Here is a 25,935-nt window from a genome sequence, read left to right as displayed (position 1 = left end):
TGATCATCCAAAATCAGTACCCCGTGCCTGCTTTCTCCCCATATCCCTTGATCCCGCTAGCCCTAAGAGCTAAATCTAACTCCCTCTTGAAAACATTCAGCAAATTGGCCTCCACTGCCTTCTGTGGCAGAGAATTCCACAGATTCACAACTCTCTGGGTGAGAAGGTGTTTCCTCATCTCAGTCCTAAATGGCCTACCCCTTGTCCTTAAACTGTGACCCCTGGTTCTGGACTCCCCCAACATCGGGAACATTTTTCCTGCATCTAGGCTGTCCAATCCCTTAAGAACTTTATGTTTTTATGATCCACTCTCATCCTTCTAAATTCCAGTGAAAATAAGAGAAGGACTGACTAGGGTGGGCCAAGAAGGAATGACTGGGTTGGGATTAAGTATCCTTTTATGAAAATCTTAAAGAAACATATAACTTGCTCTGTGTTGAACCTTGGGCTTTGAAAGGGCACACTGACAGCTCAGCTGTCTTCCTAGTTGAACCTCACAATTTCACAACGGATCCTGTGAATCATTTTGTACTGTATTTCAGGGGAAACAATAACAGCGTTTAAAACAAAGGGAACTGTTAGCCGGGACTTACTCCAGTGAATAGCCATCTCTCACAGTGCTCTGGAAATACTTGGTGAGTTTGCAATGTGTTAGGAGCCCTGACTCGAACAGGGTGGCACAGCAGTAGAGCTTTGGTTTGGGTTGAGGTTTTATCATTGTCACATGTACTGAGATACAGTGAAATGTTTAGTTTAATTTGGAGATAACAGCATGGAAACAGGCCCTTCGGCCCATCTGGTGCTCCACGTCCCAAAGTTGTGCGGGCTGGTAGATTAAGGGCGGCACGGTGGCGCAGCGGTAGAGTTGTTGCCTTGCAGTGAATGCAGCGCCAGAGACCCAGGTTCGATCCCGACTACGGGTGCCGTCTGTATGGAGATTGTACGTTCTCCCTGTGACCTGCGTGGGTTTTCTCCAAGATCTTCGGTTTCCTCCCACACTCCAAAGACGTGCTGGTTTGTAGGTTAATTGGCTTGGTAAATGTAAAAATTGTCCCTTGTGGGTGTAGGATAGTGTTAGTGTGCAGGGATCGCTGGTCGGCGTGGACCCGGTGGGCCAAAAAGGCCTGTTTCCGCGCTGTATCTCTAAACTAAACTAATTTGCCACTGTAAATTACCTCAAGCCCATGGGCAAGGGGTAGAATATTGGGGGGGGGGGGAGATATTGATGGGTTTATGCAGAGTAAAAAGGATAGGATTGGTGTTGATGGGTGTTTGTTGATTAGTGATGTGAGCTGAACACTCTATATCCTTGCTCTAACTCGCTGTGTCTCTATAACTAGGACTTTATGACATGGCTCTATGGATTTAGAGTTTAGTTTAGAGATACAGTGTAGAAGCGGGTTGTTCGGCCCACCGAGTCCATGCCAACCATTGATCCCCGCACACTAACACTGTCCTACACACACTAGGGATAATTTACAATTTTACCGAAGTCAATTATCCTATAAACCTGTATGGAGTGGGAGTAAACCAAAGCACCCGGGAAAAACCCACGCAGGGCATGGGGAGAACGTACAAACTCCATCCAGGCAGCATCTGTGGTCAGGATTGAACCCAGGTCTCTGGCGCTGTAAGGCAGCAACTCTACCGCTGTGCCACCGTGCCGCCCTTGGCCAATCCCATGCCAGCTCAAACTTTCTCCTGTAAAATAAGACTAGTTAGGAGCAAAAGAACAGAAGGAATGGAGTCATTCAGCATCACATTGGTATCTGCTAATCAGTAAACTCATGGTTTAGCATTAACCTCAGAGCCATTTACCCACAGTAACCAATAACCTCTGATTCCAAAGATCTATCGATCTGTGTCTTGAACAACTGAACCTCGGTGAACAGAGAATTCCAAAGTTTCGCTACTTCTGAGTGAAGACATTTCTTCTCATCTCAGAGTTGAGTGGCTGACCCTTTTCTTTAAGGTGGTGACCCATGGGTCTAGTCACCCCGGTCAAGAAGAATCCAGCATCTACCAATGTCGTAGTATCTCCTGGATCTTTCAAATTAAGGGGTACAAGTTAGAGCGCAGAGTATTGGGGATCGCGTATAAGGTAGAGAGCAGAGTATAAGTTATTTTAGTGTTGGCCTAAGGAGCACAACAGGGGTCAGTTCTGAAGCTCTGGCTGTTAACAATCAAGATCTGGATGATGGAATCAATGAAACCTGATTGTGGATGATCAGCCATGATCACATTGAATGGTGGTGCTGGATCGAAGGGCTGAATGGCCTATTCCTGCACCTATTTCCTATGTTTTTATGTTTCAATGATAATATAGCCAAATTTGGTGACGGCACAAAATTTGTTTGCTGTTGATGGACGGCATTGGTTGCAAGGTGGCACAACGATGGAGTTGCTGCCTTTCAGTGCCAGAGACGCGAGTTCAAACCTGACTACTGGTGCTGTCTGTGTGGAGTTTGTACGTTCTCCCCGTGACCTGCGTGGGTTTTCTCTGGATGGTCCCACACTCTAAACACGTACATGTTTGCAGGTTTATTGGCTTGGTGTATGTGTAAGTTGTCCCTAGTGTGTGTAGGATAGTGTTAGTGTGCACGGATCGCTGGTTGGCGTGGAATCGGTTGGGCCGAAGGGCCTGTTTCCATGCTGTATCTCTAAACTAAAAAACTAAAACTAAAATCATTACAAGATGAATTTTTTAAAAGAGAATTTAAAAAATCAAGAATAAAATTTTCATTTTATATTGCTATTTTAGAACACCTCAGAGCATTTTACAGACAGTGAGGGATTTTTGATGAGGTCTATATGGGAGGAAGAAATGCTAGAACTAATTTCTGTATAGCAAACTCTCACCAAAAAAAACTTTATAAATATCTCTTTGGACAAGTACATGGAGAGGATAGGTATAGAAGGATATGGGCTACATATGGGCAGGTGGTATGTGTTTGGGCAGGTATGGGCATGGGCAGGTGGGCCTAGTGTAAGTGGGGCATGTTGGTTGGTACGGGCAAGTTGGGCCGAAGGGCCAAACTCTTGGCTGACTATAGCACTCCCTCGGTATAGTAAGTCAGCCGAGAGTTTGAACTCCAATCTCTGGGGTAGTAGCTTGAATGCACACTGTCTACCTCAAAAAAGAATACCACCTTCTGAAAAATAACACAAAGCATCAAGGAATAGATAGGATTAATGGTTTTTAATTTAGTTTAGATGCAGCACAGAACCAGGCCCTTTGGCCCACTGAGTCAATTCCCGCACATTAACGCTATCTTACACACACTAGGGACAATTTTACAATTTTACCAAGCCAATTAACCTACAAACCTGTACGTATTTGGAGTGTGGGAGCATCCAGAGAAAACCCATGCAGGTCATGGGGAGGACGTACAAACTCCGTAAAGACAGCACCCGGAGTCAGGTTTGAACCCACGTCTCTGACGCTGCAAGCGCTGTAAGGCAGCAACTCTACCGCTGTGCCACCCAAACATTTTGTTCAAACGCTTTGCCTCAACAGGGCCAGCCTGGGATGGAGGGATAATTAGGAGAAGGGACTGCCACATCAGATGCAGCAATCAATGACATTTTGTTTCTTTGAATCATAGATTCCCAGGTTAAGATGGAGTATCCTGTTGAATCGATGTCCGAGGACTCGTGTCCGATTTGTGGAGACAGAGTCTCTGGATACCACTATGGACTCCTAACTTGCGAAAGTTGTAAGGTATGAAGCCTTGTCAGCCAATTCTTGAGGATATGATTAGAGACGAGACCAGCCATCAACCTCTCTAACCCTAGACGTTGGCTCCCAATAGGTTTTAACCTAAACAACGGCAGTGGTAGTGTTGCGTGGGTAAAATTGTAAATTGGCCCTTGTGTGTAAGACAGCGTTTGTGAATGTGGTGATTGCTGGTCGGGAGAATTTTGGTTTAGGTACAGTGAAAAGCTTTGTTTTATGTGCTATTCAAATAGATCAGATATACCATACAAAAATGCAATCAATTCAAACGCTTTAAGGCAGAGAGGGGGAAAGTTTAAAGGAGATGTGTGGAGGAGGTATTTTGCACAGAGAGTGATGGGTATCTGGAATGTGATGCCAGCGGTGGTTGTGGAGGCAGGTAAGACAGTAGAAATAAAGACTTGCAGACGCTGGATAATACACAAAGTGCTGGAGCAACAGTAGGTCAAGCAGCATATCTGGAGAACATGAATAGGTGACGTTTCGGGTCGAGACCCCTCTCCAGCCGATTGCGGAAATGAAGAGGCATTTACCTAGATACATGGATATGTGATGAATGGAGGGATATAGATCATGTGCAGGCGGAAGCTATTGGTTGAATTTGGCATCATGTTCAGCACAGACATTAGAGGCCGAAGGTTCTGTTCCTGTTCTGTTCTGTCCTATGTTCTACATTCTGAATGGTGGGGCAGGCTTGAAGAGCCTGGTGACTTATCCCTGATCCTGTTTGCAGGCATTCTTGCAACCTTGTTCTTACGGATGCCCAACAAGTGGGGAGGCACAGCGGTAGAGTTGCTGCCTCACTCCGCCAGAGACCCGGGTTCGATCCTGACTACGGCTGCTGTCTGTACGGAGTTTGTATGTTCTCCCTGTGACCACGTGGGTTTTGTCCTAATGCTCCGGTTTCCTACCACACTCCAAAGACGTACAAGTTTGTAGGTTAATTGGCTTGGGCAAAATTGTATATTGTCCCTAGTGTGTCGGATAGCACTAGTGCATGTGGTGATTGCTGGTCTACTCGGACTGTATCTCCACACTATATCTCTAAAATGTAAAGTCTAAAGTGGCACAGTCCAACTAGTGATTCATTTCAAGAACAACGTAGAAGAATGAGGAATTGTCTGAAAAAGGGTCTTGACCCAAAACGTCACCCATTCCTTCTCTCCTGAGATGCTGCCTGACCCGCTGAGTTACTCCAGCCTTTTGTGTCTACCTTAGAATGAGGAATAGATCGGTTTAGACAGTCTCTTCCCCAGAGTAGGCAAATTGAGAACCAGAGAACGTAGGTTTAAGGTGAGGGGAGAAAGATTTAATAGGAACCAGAGGGGTAACATTTTTACACGGTTTGGTGGGTGTATGGAACAAGTTGCCTGAAGAGGGAGTTGTGGCAGGAACTATCGCAATGTTTAAGAGACATTGAGACAGGTACATGGATAGGACAGGTTTCGAGGGATATGGAGCAAATGCAGACAGGTGGGACAAGTGTAGATGGGATAAGTTGGTCGGTGTGGGCAAGTTGGGCCGAAGGCCCTGTTTCCACGTTGTATGACTCTCTGACTCTAATGTACTAAACACCAGCCCACATTGCGTGAATGAATCGCTGGATTGGGCATAGTGCTTTTCAAGATCAAGTAGATCAGTCCCTAATGAAAACCAAGTGTTTAGGAGATATGTTGTAACCTTCAAGTGAGTAGAGGAGCAATACATTGGTGTACAGGGGCTATAAAGGCAACAAATATTGTTTTAGAATGAGGAAGTGTTGTATCAAGGGCGTCCTTGTGAAAGTTAACAGGAGCAACAAGGTTTACTGTTTATTCTGTTATTTATAGTAAATCCTCAGACCCCTTTGATTTTGTAACAAGCCTTTCAAGATCACAATGTTCCTCTGGCTGGTTACAAACAAGTTGTCTTGTACTTAATTATTATATATATATAAATATATATATATAAATAAATATATATATATATATATATATATATATATATATATATATATGTATATATGTGTGTGTGTGTGTGTGTGTGTGTGTGTGTGTGTGTGTGTGTGTGTGTGTGTGTGTGTGTGTGTGTGTGTGTGTGTGTGTGTGTGTGTGTGTGTGTGTGTGTGTGTGTGTGTGTGTGTGTGTGCGCGCGTGTGTGTGTGTGTTTGTGTATACTATTGCATATCTATTGCAACTGTTTCATCTTGTGGAGTAATTGATACCTTTTCTCAATATTGCTGGAAGCAGCTGGAATTTAGTTTAGTTTAGAGATACAGCACGGAAACAGGCCCTTCGGCCCACCGAGTCCAGCTGACTAGTACACTAACACTATTCTACACACTAGGCACCTTCTGTAACGCGGAAACAGGCCCTTTGGTCCACCACGCCTGTGCCGACCAGCGATCCCCACAGGCTAACACTGTCCTACACACACTGGGGACAATTTACAATTTCACCCGAAGCCAATTATCCTACAAACCTGTATATCTTTGGAGGGTGGGAGGAAACTGGAGCACTGGGAGAAAACCCACGCAGGTCACGGGGAGAAAGTATAAACTCACCCGTAGTCAGGATTAACCCTGGGTCTCTGGCGCTGTGAGGTAGCAACTCTCCTGCTGCGCCACCGTGCCGCCCGATGGAACAATGTGCTAATAATGAATGAACACTGGTAATCTCAGATACTCTGCTAGTGGAAGGGCCAGTGGGGGTAACATCCTTTATCGTATCCAGGAACAATCTGCTCAAAAGGGATTTTTTTTGCGCTCCTGAACAGGATTTGTTTACTGACAATTGAACACAGAGGTTGGCGAGGGGAGATATGACACTGTCAGATAATGTCCATAAACAGGAAGCTCCTTTCTAGTTCATCCTGATAGATGGAGAAAACAAAGACAACGAGCCCTTGAAAGACACATTCATTAGTTAGAAAGTTTATTTTAAGAAAAATGCTTTGCAATTTTCTTTGCAATGTTCTACATTGTTGAGGAATTAACATTTGTTTCTACTTCTCTGCCCAAGAGTCTCATGCCTATTATACTATAACAAGTGTCCAGATTATATAAGGGTTCTGGTCCAGAGACTTGCCCGTAAATTTATTCCTCCATGAATCTGGAATGTCCACTTGTTCACAGAAACACCAGTCACATTGTTCTACACACACTTGCTACGATCCTTTTATTTCACTGAACAATCACTTTAACATTACCCAGAATAGGGCGTAGTGACAGAGTTGCTGCCTTACAGCGCCAGAGATCCAGGTTCGATCCTGACTACGGGTGCTGCCTGTACAGGGTTTGTTCATCCTCCCTGTGACCGCGTGGGTTTCCTCTGGGTGCTCCAGCTTCCTCCCACACTCCCAAGACGTGCAGGATTGTTGGATAATTGGCCTCAATTAAATTGTCCCCAGTGTGTCAGATAGTGTTTGTGTACGGGGTGATTGCTGGTTGGGAGAATATTGGTTTAGGTTTAGGTTTATTATTGTCACGTGTACCAAGGTACAGGGCAAAGCTTTGTTTTATATGCTATTCAAATAGATCAGATATAACATACATAGGTACTATCAAGCTACAAACTCAAGTGCAACAGATAGAGCAAAGGGGAAGATACATAGTGCAGAATATAATTCTCAGCATATCAGTTCCATAGACCAATGTCTGTAATGGGGTAGAAATGTTTCGAATGGGACCTTGGCTTATGGAAAGACCATTCAATAGTCTAATAACAGAGGAGAAGAAGCAGTTCTTGACTCTGGTGGTGCAAGCTTTCCAGCTTCCGTACCTTCTGCCAGGTAGGAGCGAGGAGGATCTGGAAAGGCCTGGATGGGACTTTACGTCAAGTCAGATTTTCATCATGAGCCAGATTCCTGGTAACCCAGCACCTCCTGCAGAGGCAAAAGTTCATGACTTTTCTTGTATTGTTTTCCCGACTTAAAAACAGGATGGAAACAGTTAAACTTAAAAACTTAATGACTTAAAAACATTTTTTTGAGTTGGAAAAAAAAAACAAGGAGAGTTGCGAACATTTGCCTGGGTTTCCAGTAACCTGGCTCATGAAATATCATTCATAATCAAGGTAGACCTACCATATAAACGTTAGACAGTGACACAGTGACACAGCTGGTAGAGCAGCAGCCTCACAGCGCCAGACACCCGAGTTTGATCTTGATCTCTGATGTTATCTGTGTGGAGTTTGCACCTTCTCCCTGTGACCACGTGGGTTCCTCCAGGTGCTCCGGTTTCCTCCCATATCCCAAAGATGCGTGGGTTTGAAGTTTAATCAGCCTCTGTAAATTTCCCCTGGTGTGTCAGGTGAGATGAGAGTGAGGTTAACGTGGAACACATGCAGACACGTTTTCAATTGTCAGCATGGATTTGTGAGGTCGAACAGGCTGTTTCCATCCTGTAACTCTCAACTCAACTCAACTCAAGTCAACTCAACTCAACTCAAGTCAACTCAACTCAACTCAACTCAACTCAACTCAACTCAACTCAACTCAACTCAACTCAACTCAACTCAACTCAACTCAACCAAACTCAACTCAACCAAACTCAACTCAAGCAAACTAAACTCAACTAAATTAAATTGAACTCAACTCAACTCAACTAAAATAAACTCAAAATTCAACTTAACTCAACTCAACTATACTCAACTCAACTAAACTTAACTAAACTAAATTGAACAGCAATAAACATCAAATTTCCAATCATTCAATGTCAATATGGGCCAAATGCAGGCAGGTGGGACTAGTGCATAGACTAGTGCATGTATTCATATAGAACACAGATCTATCTGAATTCTGTGCATATCAGTGGGCCAAAGGGCCTGTTTCCGTGCTGTATCTCAGAAAGTACAAAACTAATACGAAACTGTAAAGGACCTGTATTCCATTATCTGTGTGGAAAATTGCAATAAAGGGTCTACAAGAACATGTTAGATAAAACCTCTTTTTTTCAACATGGTGAAATGTCCCAAGGAATTTCCCTGATGTATTATCAAAGCTAATTTGACACCAAGTCAATGTAGTGCCCATTGGGGCAGGTGAGGAAGGGCTTGGATAAAGAAGAAGGTGTTAAAGAGCATCTTAAAGGTGAGGAGAGTGTTTGTGCTGCACACTGCTGTAAGAAGGCAAGTCCCAATCCAATGATGCTGGCCTGGTACAATTGCCATTTTTGGTGAGATTCAATTTAGTTTGGAAGAGGTCAGAGCTGTATGATTGCAAACTCAGAGTAGTGTGTGGGCTGGAGGACGTTGCAAAGACAAGTACTGGGAAAGAGTCCGACGGAGAGATTTAAAAAACAAAGAGAGTTTCTTGTCAAATTTGAGAGTCGATAAACTGGATCAGTTGACGCACAATTTCTAAGCGCAAATAACAGGGAATGTGTTAGATCACGCTGGTGATCTTTGTTGCATGAAATTATGTCAACCAGGAAATTGACCCAGCCACTTCTAGTCTAGAATCCAGATTGAATTGAACGATACAGCATAGAAAGGCCCTTCAGCCCATTGAGTCCATGCTGACCATCGATTACAATGTGTAATTCACATTGGTGTGCCTGCCATTATGCAATATCAAATTTCCAATCATTCAATGTCAATATGGGCCAAATGCAGGCAGGTGGGACTAGTGCAGATGGTCGGCGTGGACGTTGAGCCGAAGGGCCTGTTTCCAACGTGTAACTCTACGACTCATAGAGTCATAGAGTGATATAGTGTGGAAACAGGCCCTTCGGCCCAACTTGCCCACACTGGCCAACAATTCCCAGCTACACTAGTCCCACCTGCCAGCATTTGGGCCATATCCCTCCAAACCTGTCCTATCCATGTATCTGTGCTGCTGCTTCTTAAACGTTGTGATAGTCCCTGCCTCAACTACCTCCTCTGGCAGCTTGTTCCATACACCCACCACCCTTTATATGAAAAGGTTACCCATCATATTCCTATTAAATATTTTACCCTTCACCTTTAACTTTACTACATGATAGACTAGTTGCACATTTCCTTCCTTGCCGACATAAATTGGAGTTTTTGAATCAAACCTGTGCCACTTCCAGAAGGAAAGCATGGTGCTATTTTATTGCACTGATTTATCTTTGACCAGACACTCCTGACCCTGGAAGGTGTGCGATGGGCAGCTTTGGAACTGGGTGTTGGCTGCTCAAACAGAGTGTGCTGCAAAGAACAGGGAGTCTTTTAACCCTTCACCTGCTGGGAAACTTATTCATGGAAGCCCCAATGATGATGCCACGGGTAGCACTCACTTATGAAGGCATGGCTGTGACACTGACTGACCTGGCAAGGATAGTGAGGTGTTCTGTAATCAGTCACAATGAGTTTCACAATGGAGCTCGCATACACAATAGACAATAGACAATAGACAATAGGTGCAGGAGTAGGCCATTCGGCCCTTCGAGCCAGCACCACCATTCAATGTGATCATGGCTGATCATTCTCAATCAGTACCCCGTTCCTGCTTTCTCCCCATACCCCCTGACTCCGCTATCCTTAAGAGCTCTATCTAGCTCTCTCTTGAATGTATTCAGAGAATTGGCCTCCACTGCCCTCTGAGGCAGAGAATTCCACAGATTCACAACTCTCAGACTAAAAAGGTTTTTCCTCATCTCTGTTCTAAATGGCCTACCCCTTATTCTTAAACTGTGACCCCTGGCTCTGGACTCCCCCAACATTGGGAACATGTTTCCCCGCCTCTAACCTGTCCAACCCCTTAATAATCTTATACGTTTCGATAAGATCCCCTCTCATCCTTCTAAATTCCAGTGTATACAAGCCTAGTCGCTCCAGTCTTTCAACATACGACAGTACCGCCATTCCGGGAATTAACCTAGTAAACCTACGCTGCACGCCCTCAATAGCAACGCATACTCCAGGAGCAAGGTGTTGATTCAACAATGGCACCTGAGCCAATTTAGTTCGCAGCATGGTCAGTTCCACGTGCCAACAAGAACCTTAACAGCACTGATGTACAGAGGGATCTTGGGGCCCACGTGCGTTTGTTCTTGAAAGGCAACACAACTGGCAAAGAAGATGTTATGGATGGTATGCTTGTCTTCATCTGTTGGGGCATTGAGTATGATACGATATGATACGATACGATACAATACGATACGATACGATGCGATGCGATGCGATGCGATGCGATGCGATGCGATGCGATGCGATGCGATGCGATGCGATGCGATGCGATGCGATGCGATAGAACTTTATTTATCCCAGGAGAGAAATTGATCTGCTAACAGTCAGAAAACGCGACAAGGTACATGAAACATGAAATTAAAATGACAAGTGGAAACTCCAGGATTGGGGGTGGGGGATGGGGGGGTCAGTCTGCCCCATGACAGAAGGGGGAGGAGTTGTACAGTTTGAGAGCCACAGGGAAGAAGGATCTCCTGTGGTGTTCTGTGCTGCATCTTGGTGGGACCAGTCAGCTGCTGAAGGTGCTCCTCAGGTTGACCAGTGTGTAATGGAGCGGGTGAGCTGGATTGTCCAGGATGCTCCGCAGTTGAGTCCCACTGAGTTACTCCAGCATTTTGTGTCTACCTTCTCTGGAGGTCACCAGGAATGGGTGACATTTCGGGTCGGGACCCTTCTTCAGAGGTGGCAGAATTCCTCTGTGCTCCAGTGTTAAGTTGCCAGGAAGACTTTGTACCATGCAGTGACAGTCAAAGTGCTGAAGAAAATAAAAATTCCAAGCCTATCATATATAATCAACTTAATTATCTTCTCAGAATCAAAGGTCTCTGGCTAGGTTCTCTGCACAGCGATAATGAGTGTCGTTAGGCAAAGTTCAAAAGGACACAGTGTGGATTAGTTTGTGTAAATAAGCTGATGGAAAATGATCACCATCCCACTCCCTCGCCATTCCTCAGCACTGTCCGCCAACCCAGATACTGGATTGGCAACTGCGGCACTTTGTGTCGGTTTTTTGCTAAAGCACCACCTGCAGTTCCTTGTTGTTACATAGAACAGTACAGCACAGGAATGGGCTGTTGAGCCAACAATGTCCATGCCAAAAAATGATGTCCGTGGAATGTAGAGGCAAGCCCTGTGTTTAGAGATACAGCGTGGAAAAAGGCCATTCGGCCCATCGAGTCCAAAGCGACCGTCGATCACCCGATAGTCGTTCATACAAATTTCGCACTATCCCACCTCCGCATCCACTCCCTACACACGAGGGCCAATATACAGAGGCCAATTAACCTATGAACCAGAATGTCTTTGGGATGTGGGAGGAAACCAGCGCACTCTGAGGAAACCATTCAAAGGGCCATTGAGAATTTAGATTTAGAGATACAGCGCGGAAACAGGCCCTTCGGCCCACCGAGTCCGCGCCGCCCAGCGATCCCCGCACATTAACACTATCCTACACACACTAGGGGCAATCTTTTTTTTTTTTTTTCACATTTGCCCAGCCAATTAACCTACATACCTGTACGTCTTTGGAGTGTGGGAGGAAACCGAAGATCTCGGAGAAAACCCACGCAAGTCACGGGGAGAACGTACAAACTCCGTACAAACGGCGCCCGTAGTCCAGATCGATCCCGAGTCTCCGGCGCTGCATTTGCTGTAAGGCAGCAACTCTACCGCTGCGCCACCGTGCCGCCAAAAAATAATTGTCAAGACCTGTGGAAAAATAAAATGAATTTGATGGGTTCTCTTTATAGAAATGTTGTAATGTCAAAGACTAGGGGGCATAGTTTTAAGGCAAGAGGAGCAAACTTGAAAGTAAACTAGACCAAATGGACCCGTTGGACCCAAACCTCTCCTGCATTGGTGCAGCACCCTCTCCCCCCCTCCCTCCCCTCCCCTCCCCCTCCCCCTCCCCTCCCCACTTCCCCTTCCCCCTCTCCATCCCCCTCAACCCCCCTTATCCACCTTCCTCCCCCCTTCCTCCCTCCCCCCCACCTCCTTCCCCCTCCCTCCCTCCCTCCTCCCTCCCTAGGAGATAGATTTAAACTTTAAAATGTGAATAACTTTAAAATATAACACCGATTTCAATAAAACTACTTGCTTGACCATTAAAGCGATGACGGTGAGTAAGGTGGGCCTAAAATTGTCACGCTATCGTGTACCGTTTTGGCTGTAGTTCGATCACAAATAAACAAACAAACGAGAGTTTGAATATATAGATGTGAGGGGTAAGTTAATTCATCAGAGAATGGTGGGTGCCTGGAATGCACTGCCAGGAGTGGCGGTGGAGGGAGATTTTAGGAAACCACATGGATTTGAATGGAGTGGAGGGTTATGGATCACGTGCAGACAGAGGAGATTAGTTTAATCGGACATCATTTTTGGCACGGACTTTGTTCGATGAACATCCTATTCCTGTGCTGTACTGTTCTACATATCATATCATATATAGCCGGAAACAGGCCTTTTCGGCCCACCAAGTCCGTGCCGCCCAGTGATCCCCGTACATTAACACTATCCTACACCCACTAGGGACAATTTTTACATTTACCCAGCCAATTAACCTACATACCTGTACGTCTTTGGAGTGTGGGAGGAAACCGAAGATCTCGGAGAAAACCCACGCAGGTCACGGGGAGAACGTACAAACTCCTTACAGCACAGCACCCGTAGTCAGCATCGAACCTGAGTCTCCGGCGCTGCATTCGCTGTAAAGCAGCAACTCTACCGCTGCGCTACCGTGCCGCCCATAGAATCAAGGAACTGCAGATGCCGCTTCAGCAACAAAATAAAAAGACACAAAGTGCTGGAGTAACTCAGCAGGTCAGGCAACAACTCTGGAGAACATGGTTAGGTGGCTTCAGGCCAAGACCCTTCTTCAGAGATACTCCAGCACTTTGTGTATACACGGCAATATGTTCTATTGAATTCACGATGTGTTAAGGCACGATTTGATCTCATGTTGGCTAATGGTAAGGTCTGGTATGGTCCCATGCCCAATCGTTCTCTGTTCAACAACCTACATGCATATTGGTAAGGCTCATGATAAGGTCTGCTATGATCCCATGCACTATGGTCCTCTGTTCAACAATCTACGTACATGTTGATTACGCCAACGGTATGGTCCTATGTGCACGTTGACAAGTCTCATTGTCTGCTCGTTCTCACCTAACAAACAGCTAACAAACAGCCCATTTCTTTTATCATCGTTAATTTTTTGCATATCTTTCATTCATTTATTCTATATCTCTCTGCATCACCGTCTATATCTTTCATTTCCTTTTTCCCCTGACTCTCAGTCTGCAGAAGGGTCTTGACCCGAAACGTCACACATTCCTTTTCGCCAGAGATGCTGCCTGACCCACTGAGTTACTCCATCTTTTTGTGTCTATCTTCGGTTTAAACCAGCATCTGCAGTTCCTTCCTACACAAGGCCAATGGTAAGGTTCTTATACACAATTGTCTTCTGTTCAACAGCTAACAGGCATTGCGAAGAGCAAGAATGTTCTGAGCAGAAGCAAACACACACACACACACACACACACACACACACACACACACACACACACACACACACACACACACACACGCACAGAGGTTGGCCAACAAATTATGTCATGGGCTGAAACGGTCTCATGGAGGCCAGGCGGAAACGGTCAACATCTCTGGCTGGGAAACGAGAGGTCAGAGCACGACTTCCTCGCCTGATGTATCTCTTGTCAAGCCAGCTGCCTCTCCAGAGCTCAGAGGAACTGCCGCTGATTAACTAAACTCAGAAGCCATGTGCACTCTTCTATTTTTAGGGGTTTTTCAAGCGTACGGTCCAGAACAACAAACACTACACCTGCGTGGAAAACCAGAGCTGTCAGATTGACAAAACGCAGAGGAAGCGATGTCCTTACTGCCGATTTCAGAAGTGTCTGACCGTGGGGATGAAGTTGGAAGGTATTTGGACATCGCACACTTACCTTTGCATGCACCTGTAATCATGAATGTGGTGATAGACGCAAAATGCTGGAGTAACTCAGCGGGAACAGGCAGCATCTCTGGAGAGAAGGAATGGGTGACGTTTCGGGTCGAGACCCTTCTTCAGACTGGTCAGGGATGAGGGAAACAAGAGATATAGAAGGTGCTGTGGAGAGATAAAGAACAATGAATGAAAGATGCGCAAAAAAGTAACGATGATAAAGGAAACAGGCCATTGTGAGCTGTATTGTAGGGTGAAAATGAGAAGCTGGTGCAACTTGGGTGGTGGAGGGATAGAGAGAGAGGGAATGCTGCCTGATGGTTCATTTACTAGATCAGTAGCCACAGTTCTGGACCCATTAATTCACACATAGATTTAAATTACATCATTGCACCTGAGGAATTTATGATCAAATAATCAGTTTTGTTTGGAGTTACAGAGTGGAAACAGGGCCTTTCAGCCCACCGAGTCAATGCCAACCATCGATCGCCCATACACAAGTTCATAAAATCAAGTGATAGGAGCAGAATTAGGCCATTCGACCCATGAAGTCTACTCCGCCATTCAATCATGGCTGATCTATCTTTCCCTCTTAACTCCATTCTCTTGCCTTCTCCCCATAACCCCCAACAATGTTCTATGTTACCCTATTTGCTCATTTACTCACCACACACTAGGGGAAATGTACAGACCCCAATTAACCCACAACCCTAAGATAGACACAAAATGCTGGAGTAACTCAGCGGGACAGGCAGCATCTCTGGAGAGAAGGAATGGGTGACGTTTTGGATCTTGAAATATCATTCCTTGTCTCCAGAGATGCTGCCTGTCCCGTTAGAGTTACTCCAGCTTTTTGTGTCAATCTTTGGTTTAAACCAGCATCAGCAGTGCCTTCCTACACTTAACCTACAAACCTGCCATCTTTGGAGTGTGGAAGGAAACTAGAGCACCCGGAGAAAACCCACGTGGTCTCTGGGATAATGTGCAAACTCCACATTGACAGCACCCGTCAACATCAAACCTGGGTCTTTGGCGCTGTAAGGCAGCAGCTCCACTGCCAGACCACTGTGTTGCCTATAAATTAATTAAAATTAATTTGGCTTTAATTCATTAAAATTAAACTGGAATTCAAGGAGTCTGTGTTCCACGTGTACATGGAGTGTATGAATCTGTGTACCACGTGTACATGGAGTGTGTGAGTCTGTGTACCACGTGTACATGGAGTGTGTGAGTGTGTTCCACGTGTACATGGAGTGTGTGAGTCTGTGTTCCACGTGTACATGGAGTGTGTGTCTGTGTACCACGTGTACATGGAGTGTGTGAGTCTGTGTACCACGTGTACATGGAGTGTGTGAGTCTGTGTTCCACGTGTACATGGAATGCGTGAGTCTGTGTACCACGTGTACATGGAGTGTGTGAGGTTGCAACCCCTGTTCCAATATCTAAAGGGGCCGCTGCTTGTCTTCTGGCTGCACCTCACACCCACCACCCTCACCTTTGCACACCCCTGTGCGTAGGGGAGAGGGTGGGGCTGAAGATGTCCTGGTTGGGTTGCTCCTGGGCCTGGCCAAGCTGGCCATCCGCGAGTCATGGCGCCAGGCGGAAGAGGGCTCTGCCCGCGCCGGCTGCCTGCCCCATTTCTGGGGTCACGTCCGTGCCCGGGCGCGGTTAGAGAGGGACTGCACGCTGTCCATGGGCACCCTGGGGGATTTCCGGGACGCTGGGCACCGCAGGGGGTGGAATAAGGATTGTACTATAGTTATTTGAACATTTAGTGTGTCAGATAATTTGGTGACTTTGTACCAAGGTGATGGGTGTGGTTTTGTGTTATTTCGTATCGTGATTCAATAAATTATTTTTGATACACCCAAAAAAATAGGAGGCTTCGGTTTTCCGCGGCTCTAACTGGAAACGTTTTGATTCACAGCGGTGAGAGCAGACCGTATGCGTGGCGGCCGCAACAAGTTTGGGCCTTTGTACAAGCAGGACAGGGCACTGAAGCAACAGAAGAAGGCCCTGGTCCATAGCAGCAGGGTCAAATTGGATTCCACAGCGTACGTGATGCAAAGTTTGTCGGCAGACCTGAATGGCCCCATCTCCGGTGAAGGTCTACACTCGGTGTCCAGGTGCCTATCCTTGAGTTACAACAGCCTGTCGTCGCCGACGGGAGACCAGGACGCCTCCCTGCCGGTCAACATGTCCATCGGGGCTCACGGCACCGCGGCAGGGTACCAAGTGTGCAGCCCCTTCCCCGGTTGCCACGTCAAGGCGGAGTACGTGGAGGCCGGCTGCTCCGGCACGCAGGAGTCGCTGCTGGGAAACCCGTACGTTGTGGCCTACAGGCCCTCCTCCAGCGCCGCCGTGCCGCAGTTGATGCAGGAGCTGGTCAAGTGCGAGCCTGACGAGGCGCAGGTGCGGGCCAAGATCTTGAACTACCTGCAGCAAGAGCAGACGGCCAGAGGGAAGCACGAGAGGCTCAACACCTTTGGGATCATGTGCAAGATGGCCGACCAAACCTTGTTCTCCTTGGTGGAGTGGGCAAGAAGCAGCATCTACTTCAAGGAGCTGAAGGTAACGCACGGACAAAGCAACTCTGTCGTGTTAACCATGTTTCTCATTCACAAAATGCTCATAACACTGTCAAGAAAGGCTCACAAATAACTGTCCTGCACATAGAAATGGGGCCACAGTTTAAGAATAAGGGGTAGGCCATTTAGAACTGAGATGAGGAAAAACCTTTTCAGTCAGAGAGTTGTGAATCTGTGGAATTCTCTGCCTCAGAAGGCAGTGGAGGCCGATTCTCTGAATGCATTCAAGAGAGAGCTGGATAGAGCTCTTAAGGATAGCGGAGTCAGGGGGTATGGAGAGAAGGCAGGAACAGGGTACTGATTGAGAATGATCAGCCATGATCACATTGAATGGCGGTGCTGGCTCGAAGGGTCGAATGGCCTCATCCTGCACCTATTGTCTATTGTCTTATCTGCACTTATGGTACTATTTAAGACATAAGACAACAAAGCTTCTCCCTCGCCTCTGTCCAGGGTCCCCGACAGTCCTTTCAGGTTAGGCAGAGGTTTACTTGCACCTCCACTAACGTCATCTACTGTATCCATTGTGCAAGAGGTGGACTTTTATACATCGGAGAGACCAAACGTTGACTGGCTGATCGTTTCGCAGAACACCTTCACTCAGTCCGCCTGGACCTACCTGATCTCCCGGTTGCCAAACACTTTAATTCCCCATCCCATTCCCACATTGAGCTAGGCCTCCTCCATTGTCAAATAACCCTTGCATTCCCTCTCTCTCCAACCCTCCCCCTCCCAAATTGTACCAGATTTTCCCCATGATCGCATTGAATGGCGGTGCTGGCTCGAAGGGCTGAATGGCCTACTCCTGCACCTATTGTCTATTGTCTATTGTCTATTGTCACCTTGCAAACAGCAAACAATGGCCAGTATCATCATCACTTTTTTGCATATCTTTCATTCATTTGTTCTATATCTCTCTCTATCACCATCTATATCTCTCGTTTCCTTTTCCCCCAACACTCAGTCTGAAGAAGGGCCTTCACCCGAAACGTCACCCATTCCTTCTCTCCAGAGATGCTGCCTGTCCCGCTGAGTTACTCAAGCATTTTGTGTCTATCTTCTGGAAATGATAAGCTGGCTAGAATTTTCTACACAACAACGTGACTGGTTCTTTGCACTTTAGAGGTACAGTGTGGAAACCGAGACCGCATTGACCAGCAATCACCCATACACTAGCACAATCCAACACACTAGGGACAATTTATCATTTTGTACCAAATCCAATTAACCTACAAACCCGTACATCTTTGGAGTGTTGGAGGAAACAGGAGCACCCCAGGAAAACCTACGCGGTCACAACGGGAACGTACAAACTCCATACAGGCAGCACCCGTAGTCAGGATTGAACCGGGTCTCTGGCGCTGTAAGGCAGCAACTCTACCGCTGCACCACTGTGCTGCCCTGGGAGGAGACCAATAGCTAGCCCTTACCATGACCTGATGGGGGCGGAGTGGGACTTGATCTGATAAGGGGACTAGAGGTAAAAGAGCCATTAGGAGGCAGTGATCACAACATGATAAGTTTTACTCTGCAAATGGAAAGGCAGAAGGGAAAATCGGAAGTGTCGGTATTACAGTATAGCAAAGGGGATTACAGAGGCATGAGGCGGGAGCTGGCCAAAATTGACTGGAAGGAGGCCCTAGCAGGGAAGACGGTAGAACAGCAATGGCAGGTATTCCTGGGAATAATGCAGAGGTTGCAGGATCAATTTATTCCAAAGAGGCGGAAAGACTCTAAGGGGAGTAAGAGACACCTGTGGCTGACGAGGGAAGTCAGGGACAGCATAAAAATTAAGGAGAGGAAGTATAACATAGCAAAGAAGAGTGGGAAGACAGAGGATTGGGACTCTTTTAAAGAGCAACAAAAGTTAACTAAAAAGGCAATACGGGGAGAAAAGATGAGGTACGAGGGTAAACTAGCCAATAATATAAAGGAGGATAGCAAAAGTTTTTTTAGGTACGTGAAGAGAAAAAAATAGTCAAGGCAAATGTGAGTCCCTTGAAGACAGAAACAGGGGAATTTATTATGGGGAACAAAGAAATGGCAGATGAGTTAAACCGTTACTTTGGATCTGTCTTCACTGAGGAAGATACACACAATCTCCCAAATGTTCTAGGGGCCGGAGAACCTAGGGTGATGGAGGAACTGAAGGAAATCCACATTAGGCAGGAAATGGTTTTGGGTAGACTGATGGGACTGAAGGCTGATAAATCCCCAGGGCCTGATGGTCTGCATCCCAGGGTACTTAAGGAGGTGGCTCTAGAAATAGTGGAAGCATTGGAGATCATTTTTCAATGTTCTATAGATTCAGGATCAGTTCCTGTGGATTGGAGGATAGCAAATGTTATCCCACTTTTTAAGAAAGGAGGGAGAGAGAAAACGGGTAATTATAGACCAGTTAGTCTGACATCAGTGGTGGGGAAGATGCTGGAATCAATTATAAAAGACGAAATTGCTGAGCATTTGGATAGCAGTAATGGGATCATTCCGAGTCAGCATGGATTTACGAAGGGGAAATCATGCTTGACAAATCTACTGGAATTTTTTGAGGATGTAACTAGGAAAATTGACAGGGGAGAGTCAGTGGATGTGGTGTACCTCGACTTTCAGAAAGCCTTCGACTAGGTCCCACATAGGAGATTAGTGGGCAAAATTAGGGCACATGGTATTGGGGGTAGGGTACTGACATGGATAGAAAATTGGTTGACAGACAGAAAGCAAAGAGTGGGGATAAATGGGTCCCTTTCAGAATGGGAGGCAGTGACCAGTGGGGTACCGCAAGGTTCGGTGCTGGGACCCCAGCTATTTACGATATACATTAATGACTTAGACGAAGGGATTAAAAGTACCATTAGCAAATTTGCAGATGATACTAAGCTGGGGGGTAGTGTGAATTGTGAGGAAGATGCAATAAGGCTGCAGGGTGACTTGGACAGGTTGTGTGAGTGGGCGGATACATGGCAGATGCAGTTTAATGTAGATAAGTGTGAGGTTATTCACTTTGGAAGTAAGAATAGAAAGGCAGATTATTATCTGAATGGTGTCAAGTTAGGAGGAGGGGGAGTTCAACGAGATCTGGGTGTCCTAGTGCATCAGTCAATGAAAGGAAGCATGCAGGTACAGCAGGCAGTGAAGAAAGCCAATGGAATGTTGGCCTTCGTAACAAGAGGAGTTGAGTATAGGAGCAAAGAGGTCCTTCTACAGTTGTACCGGGCCCTGGTGAGACCGCACCTGGAGTACTGTGTGCAGTTTTGGTCTCCAAATTTGAGGAAGGATATTCTTGCTATGGAGGGCGTGCAGCGTAGGTTCACTAGGTTAATTCCCGGAATGGCGGGACTGTCGTATGTTGAAAGGCTGGAGCGATTGGGCTTGTATACACTGGAATTTAGAAGGATGAGGGGGGTTCTTGTTGAAACATATAAGATAATTAGGGGATTGGACACATTAGAGGCAGGAAACATGTTCCCAATGTTGGGGGAGTCCAGAACAAGGGGCCACGGTTTAAGAATAAGGGGTAGGCCATTTAGAACGGAGATGAGGAAGAACTTTTTCAGTCAGAGAGTGGTGAAGGTGTGGAATTCTCTGCCTCAGAAGGCAGTGGAGGCCAGTTCGTTGGATGCTTTCAAGAGAGAGCTGGATAGAGCTCTTAAGGATAGCGGAGTGAGGGGGTATGGGGAGAAGGCAGGAACGGGGTACTGATTGAGAGTGATCAGCCATGATCACATTGAATGGCGGTGCTGGCTCGAAGGGCTGAATGGCCTACTCCTGCACCTATTGTCTATTGTCTATTGTCTATTGTGATGTGAAAGGTTTCAAAGAGTCTGATCCTATGCTGTACTGTTCTATGTAGAAACAATGAACTACAGATGCTGGTTTTTAAAACAAGGCACAAGGTGCTGAAGTAACTCAATGTGTCATGCAGCATCTCTGGAGAACATGGACAGGTGATGGGGTCTCGACCCGAAATGTCACCTATTCCTTGTCACCAGAGATGCTGTCTGACGCGCTGAGTTACTCCAGCTCTTTGTGTCTAGCTAGTGTGAATGTGATAGATAATGGTCAGTGTGGACTCAATGCCATGTTTCTTTGTTGTATTTTTAAACTAAACTAAACTAACCAAACTAAACCAAGCCAAACCACACCAAACCAAACCAAACCAAGCCAAACCAAACCAAACCAAACCAAATCAAACCAAGCCAAACCAAACCAAACCAAACCAAACCAAACCAAACCAAACCAAACCAAACCATACCAAACCAAACCAAACCAAGCCAAACCACACCAAACCAAACCAAACCAAACCAAGCCAAACCAAGCCAAACCACACCAAACCAAACCAAACCAAGCCAAACCAAGCCAAACCAAGCCAAACCAAACCAAGCCAAACCAAAACAAACCAAACCAAACCAAACCAAACCAAACCAAACCAAGCCAAACCAAGCCAAACCAAACCAAACCAAACCAAACCAAGCCAAACCAAACCAAACCAAACCAAACCAAACCAAACCAAGCCAAACCAAACCACACCACACCACACCAAACCAAACCAAACCAAACCAAACTAAACTAAACTAAACTAAACTAAAGCCCAATAACAGACCACTTGAGTCAAGAGGTAACTAAATCAGAGAGGAGGGTTTTGGCCACAAATAAGTTAAGGGAGAGGCAATAGAAGTGGAAATAGGTAGTGGTGGATAACACAGATGAAGCTCAACAGATCAAAACATGCTGGAGTAATTCAACGGGTCAGAATTACTCCGTTCTCTGGACGAAAGGAATAGGTGACAATTCGGGCCGGGACCCTTCTTCAGACAAAGCTATTCTCTGCATCAAATGCCGCACTGCGGCTTCACAATCGAGTCGGTTCGGAACAACTGTTGCAATTGTCACCCATTCCTTCTCTCCAGAGATGCTGCCTGTCCCGCTGAGTTACTCCAGCATCTTGTGCCTATGTTCTGTTGCAATAAGGAAATTGGGTTTGGAAATGGTCAACAATCGCTCCTGTCTGCCTGATATTTCTTTGGAGGGAATTTGGGACCATCTGATTTTAGATGTTGTTCAAACAGTTTCAGCAGATTGCAAAGGGGGTGAAAGAGGTGGTGATGGGATAAAGCTGGTGTACATGTGGAATCTATAGATAGAAACATAGAAACATAGAAAATAGGTGCAGGAGTAGGCCATTCGGCCCTTAGCCTGCACCGCCATTCAATATGATCATGGCTGATCATCCAGCTCAGTAACCTGTACCTGCCTTCTCTCCATACCCCCTGATCCCTTTAGCCACAAGGGCCACATCTAACTCCCTCTTAAATATAGCCAATGAACTGGCCTCAACTACCTTCTGTGGCAGAGAATTCCACAGACTCACCACTCTCTGTGTGAAGAAATGTTTTCTCACCTCGGTCCTCGGTGCGGAAAGGATGCTGCCAATGGGGGCACTAAAGATGACGTAACTGCTCTAAATTACCCCTGTAATTACCGATTAACAGCCCAACTAAATGTTTCTGCTAATATAGAACAGCACCTCATATTTCGCTTGGGCAGCTTACAACCCATCTGTATGAGTATTGAAATCTCTAACTTCAAGTAACCCTTGCTTTCTCTCTCTCTCTCTCTCTCCATTAATCCCCCACCCTAGTTCTCCGACTAGTTTCACTGTCCTCCTGATAGATTTTACAGTTTGTATGCCTCATTGCCACCTTCCCTTCATCCAACAATTGTACATTCCCTTGATCATCATCTGCTTTGATCTGTCATTTTCACACCTTACATGTTCTTTGTCCCCTTCCATATCTCTTGTTTCCCTCTCCCCGACTCTCAGTCTGAAGAAGGGTCTCGAGGTGAAACGTCACCCATTCCTTCTCTCCAGAGACGCTGCCTGTCCCGCTAAGTTACTCCAGCATTTTGTGTCTATCTTAAAAGTTTCTGTTTATCACCAAACTATCAATATGTTGACAGAACATTTGATTTATCTCCATCAAAGAAGATACAAACATTCAAAGTGAAAACTTCCTGCTCAGATTAGGTAAAAAGTATACATTCCTTTACCAATATTGAGATGTTATCACTATGTATCTTGGACAAGTTGCGAACGTTTTATCAAATTCCACATGTTATTTCATACAAATGTTACCACTTCACTGGTTTAAAACAAAGAAGTTTACTATAGTTTATGAAGAGCATTTTAAAATATCCAACACTTCTGATAATAGATGGGTGACGTTTCGGGTTAGGACCTTACTTCAGGCTGAAGATTGTTAATCTCCACTGATTCAAGCAGAACTTAAAGTTCTATTAGTCAGGACACATCGAATGTAACAGCACAGCACTGAATGTGTAGGAAGGAACTGCAGATGTTGGTTTACACCGAAGATAGACACAAAATGCTGGAGTAACTCAGCGGGACAGGCAGCATCTCTGGAGAGAAGGAACGGGTGAAATTTCGGGTCGAGACACTTCTTCAGAAGAAAGGTCTCGACCTGAAACATTACCCATTCCTATCCAGAGATGCTGCCTGTCCCGCTGAGTTAATCCAGCATTTTGCGTCTAGCACAGTCCTGAATGTGTGCAACACCTGCCAAGTGTGTACAGGAAGGCTCCCGATCCAAAACGTCACCCATCCTATTTTCCCGGAGATGCTACCTGACCCGATGAGTTACCCCAGCTTCTGTGTCCCACTTTGGCTTCTGCAGTTCATTGTTTCTACAACCCAGAAGGCAGTCTCCTGCCTGCCCGTGATTGTTTGGTTTGGATGTTCGGAAGCACCAGTTGTGTGTTGTGGGGGAGGGAGGGAGCTGCGGATGAGAAGTGTCACAGGAAGAGCATTCTTTGTTGAGGGCTCATCTGCTCAGGAGGACATGGTGCCTCATCGCCTTTCAGGAACTGGCCCGACAGGCCAAATAAACAGGACGGAGGGGGCTGTGTTCCCGAGGATAGGGAACCCCTTTGGTTCATGCTGTCTTTATCACAAAGCCGACACTGAACGCACTTCCTGATGTATGCCATGTGTTTTCAACAACTTGTCCCAAATCTTACTTGATGCTGCTTTATAGGACTTTGATTCGGCCAATTTAGAGTGAAAATTATGTGCAGGAAGGAACTGCAGATGTTTAAAATGAAGATAGACACAAAATGCTGGAGTTACTCAGCGGGACAGGCAGCATCTCTGGAGAGAAGGAATGGGTGACGTTTCCAGTCGTGACCCTTACAGATCCATAAGACACCCCTCAGCCTCCTTGACACCAATAAATAAAGTCCTAGCCTGCCCGAACTCTCCCTATAACTCAGGCCCTCAAGTCCTAGGAACATCCTCATAAATCTCTGAACTCTTTCCAGTTTAATGACATATTTCCAGCTTAGGACCTGCGAATGTCCTCTTGTATATCGGAGGGCGTATTAACATTAAACTAGTTTGCTCAGCTGAAAGTATTTTAAACTTTAAGCTGACTTGGTGTGGAGGCTTTAAGCTGAATACCTGTTGCCCTTAGCAGCGGAATGGGACAAAATGCTGAAGTGATTTGTTAGCGACATTTTTACGCGTGCATTCTCTGTAAGGGACCTGTTGATTTCCTGATACTATGTTTGCCGAGCTTAGAATATCAAGGGCTTGTTTACTTGCACTGCTGACAGGCTTGCTCCCTTTTATGGGATGCATGTGCCGGAGAGATTGTGTGAAACAGGATGATGGGAGCACATCACACTGTGAACAGAAAAATGACAGGAAAGTGCCCACGTTTTTCTGAAGAGATGTTTGTGTGTGTTGATTTCTGAACGTGTCCCTTCACTTCCTTACTAATCCACGGAGACGCATACAGGAAAAGCCCCTGCAATATATCATTCAGCATCCCATCCTGCTTCCTCTCCACTCCCATAGTTCAGACTGACCCCTTAGCTCAGAGTAAGATTTTACACTGTCATTGCTCTCCTCACCTGCGAGTCCCCTCTTCTTCGAAGTGGGTGGGGGATCCGTGGAATTCATTGTCTGTAGAGGCCAAGTCTAGTTTAGTTTAGTGATACAGCACAGAAACAGGCCCTTCGGCCCACCCTGACCGCACCGACCGGCGATCCCCGCACACTACCACTACCCTAAACACACTAGGGACAATTTCACATTTATACCAAGCCAATTAACCTACAAACCTGTACGCCCTTGAAGTGCGGGAGGAAACCCTAAGATCTCGGAGAAAACCCATGCAGGTCACGGGGAGAACGTACAGACTCCGTACAGACGGCACCCGTAGTCGGGATGGTACCCGGGTCTCTGCAAGGAAGCAACTCCACCGCAGCGTCACCGTGCCGCCATTGGGCATTGTTAGAGCGGAGATTCAAAGGTTCTTGATTCGGAAGGGCATCCAAGGTTACTGGGAGAAGGCAGAATAATGGGATTGAGAGGGAAAGATAGATCAGAATTGAAAGGCGGAGTGGAGTTTGGGTTGAATGGTCTACCTCTGCTCCTTTGACTTTTGGTCTTTGCCTGTTCATTTGATGCCACTTCCTTGCATTGGCACAGAGCCGCACAGTGACACAGTGGTAGATTTACTGCCTTCCAGCACCAGAGAACCGGGTTCAATCCTGACTACGAACGCTATCTGTACGGAGTTTATACGTTCTTCCTGTGCCACATTGATTTTCTCCGGGTGCTCCCACACTCCAAAGACGTACAGGTTTCTAGTTAGATTGACTTTGGTTAAGTTATAAATTGTTCCTAGTGTGTAGGGTAGTGCTAGTGTAAACGGGGTA

General features: G+C 46.1%; 1 protein-coding gene across 4 annotated transcripts in view; it reads left to right on the top strand.

The window, feature by feature from the left end:
- Positions 1 to 25,935, top strand: part of LOC144610520 (nuclear receptor subfamily 5 group A member 2-like) — a 45,839-nt gene that overhangs the window by 11,797 nt on the left and 8,107 nt on the right. For 2 of the 4 annotated variants that reach the window (XM_078429295.1, XM_078429294.1), the window contains exons 2-5: positions 543 to 635; positions 3,606 to 3,721; positions 14,445 to 14,586; positions 16,536 to 17,179. In XM_078429295.1, coding sequence (XP_078285421.1) covers positions 3,620 to 3,721; positions 14,445 to 14,586; positions 16,536 to 17,179 — 888 coding nt within the window. In that variant the 5' untranslated portion in view covers positions 543 to 635; positions 3,606 to 3,619. The remainder of the gene's footprint in view (positions 1 to 542; positions 636 to 3,605; positions 3,722 to 14,444; positions 14,587 to 16,535; positions 17,180 to 25,935) is intronic. The other 2 variants (XM_078429293.1, XM_078429292.1) reach the window with 1 other exon arrangement.

Source organism: Rhinoraja longicauda, chromosome 37 (genome assembly GCF_053455715.1).
Source record: "Rhinoraja longicauda isolate Sanriku21f chromosome 37, sRhiLon1.1, whole genome shotgun sequence".
Lineage (NCBI taxonomy): Eukaryota > Metazoa > Chordata > Chondrichthyes > Rajiformes > Arhynchobatidae > Rhinoraja > Rhinoraja longicauda.
This window is presented reverse-complemented; position numbering and strand designations above follow the sequence as displayed.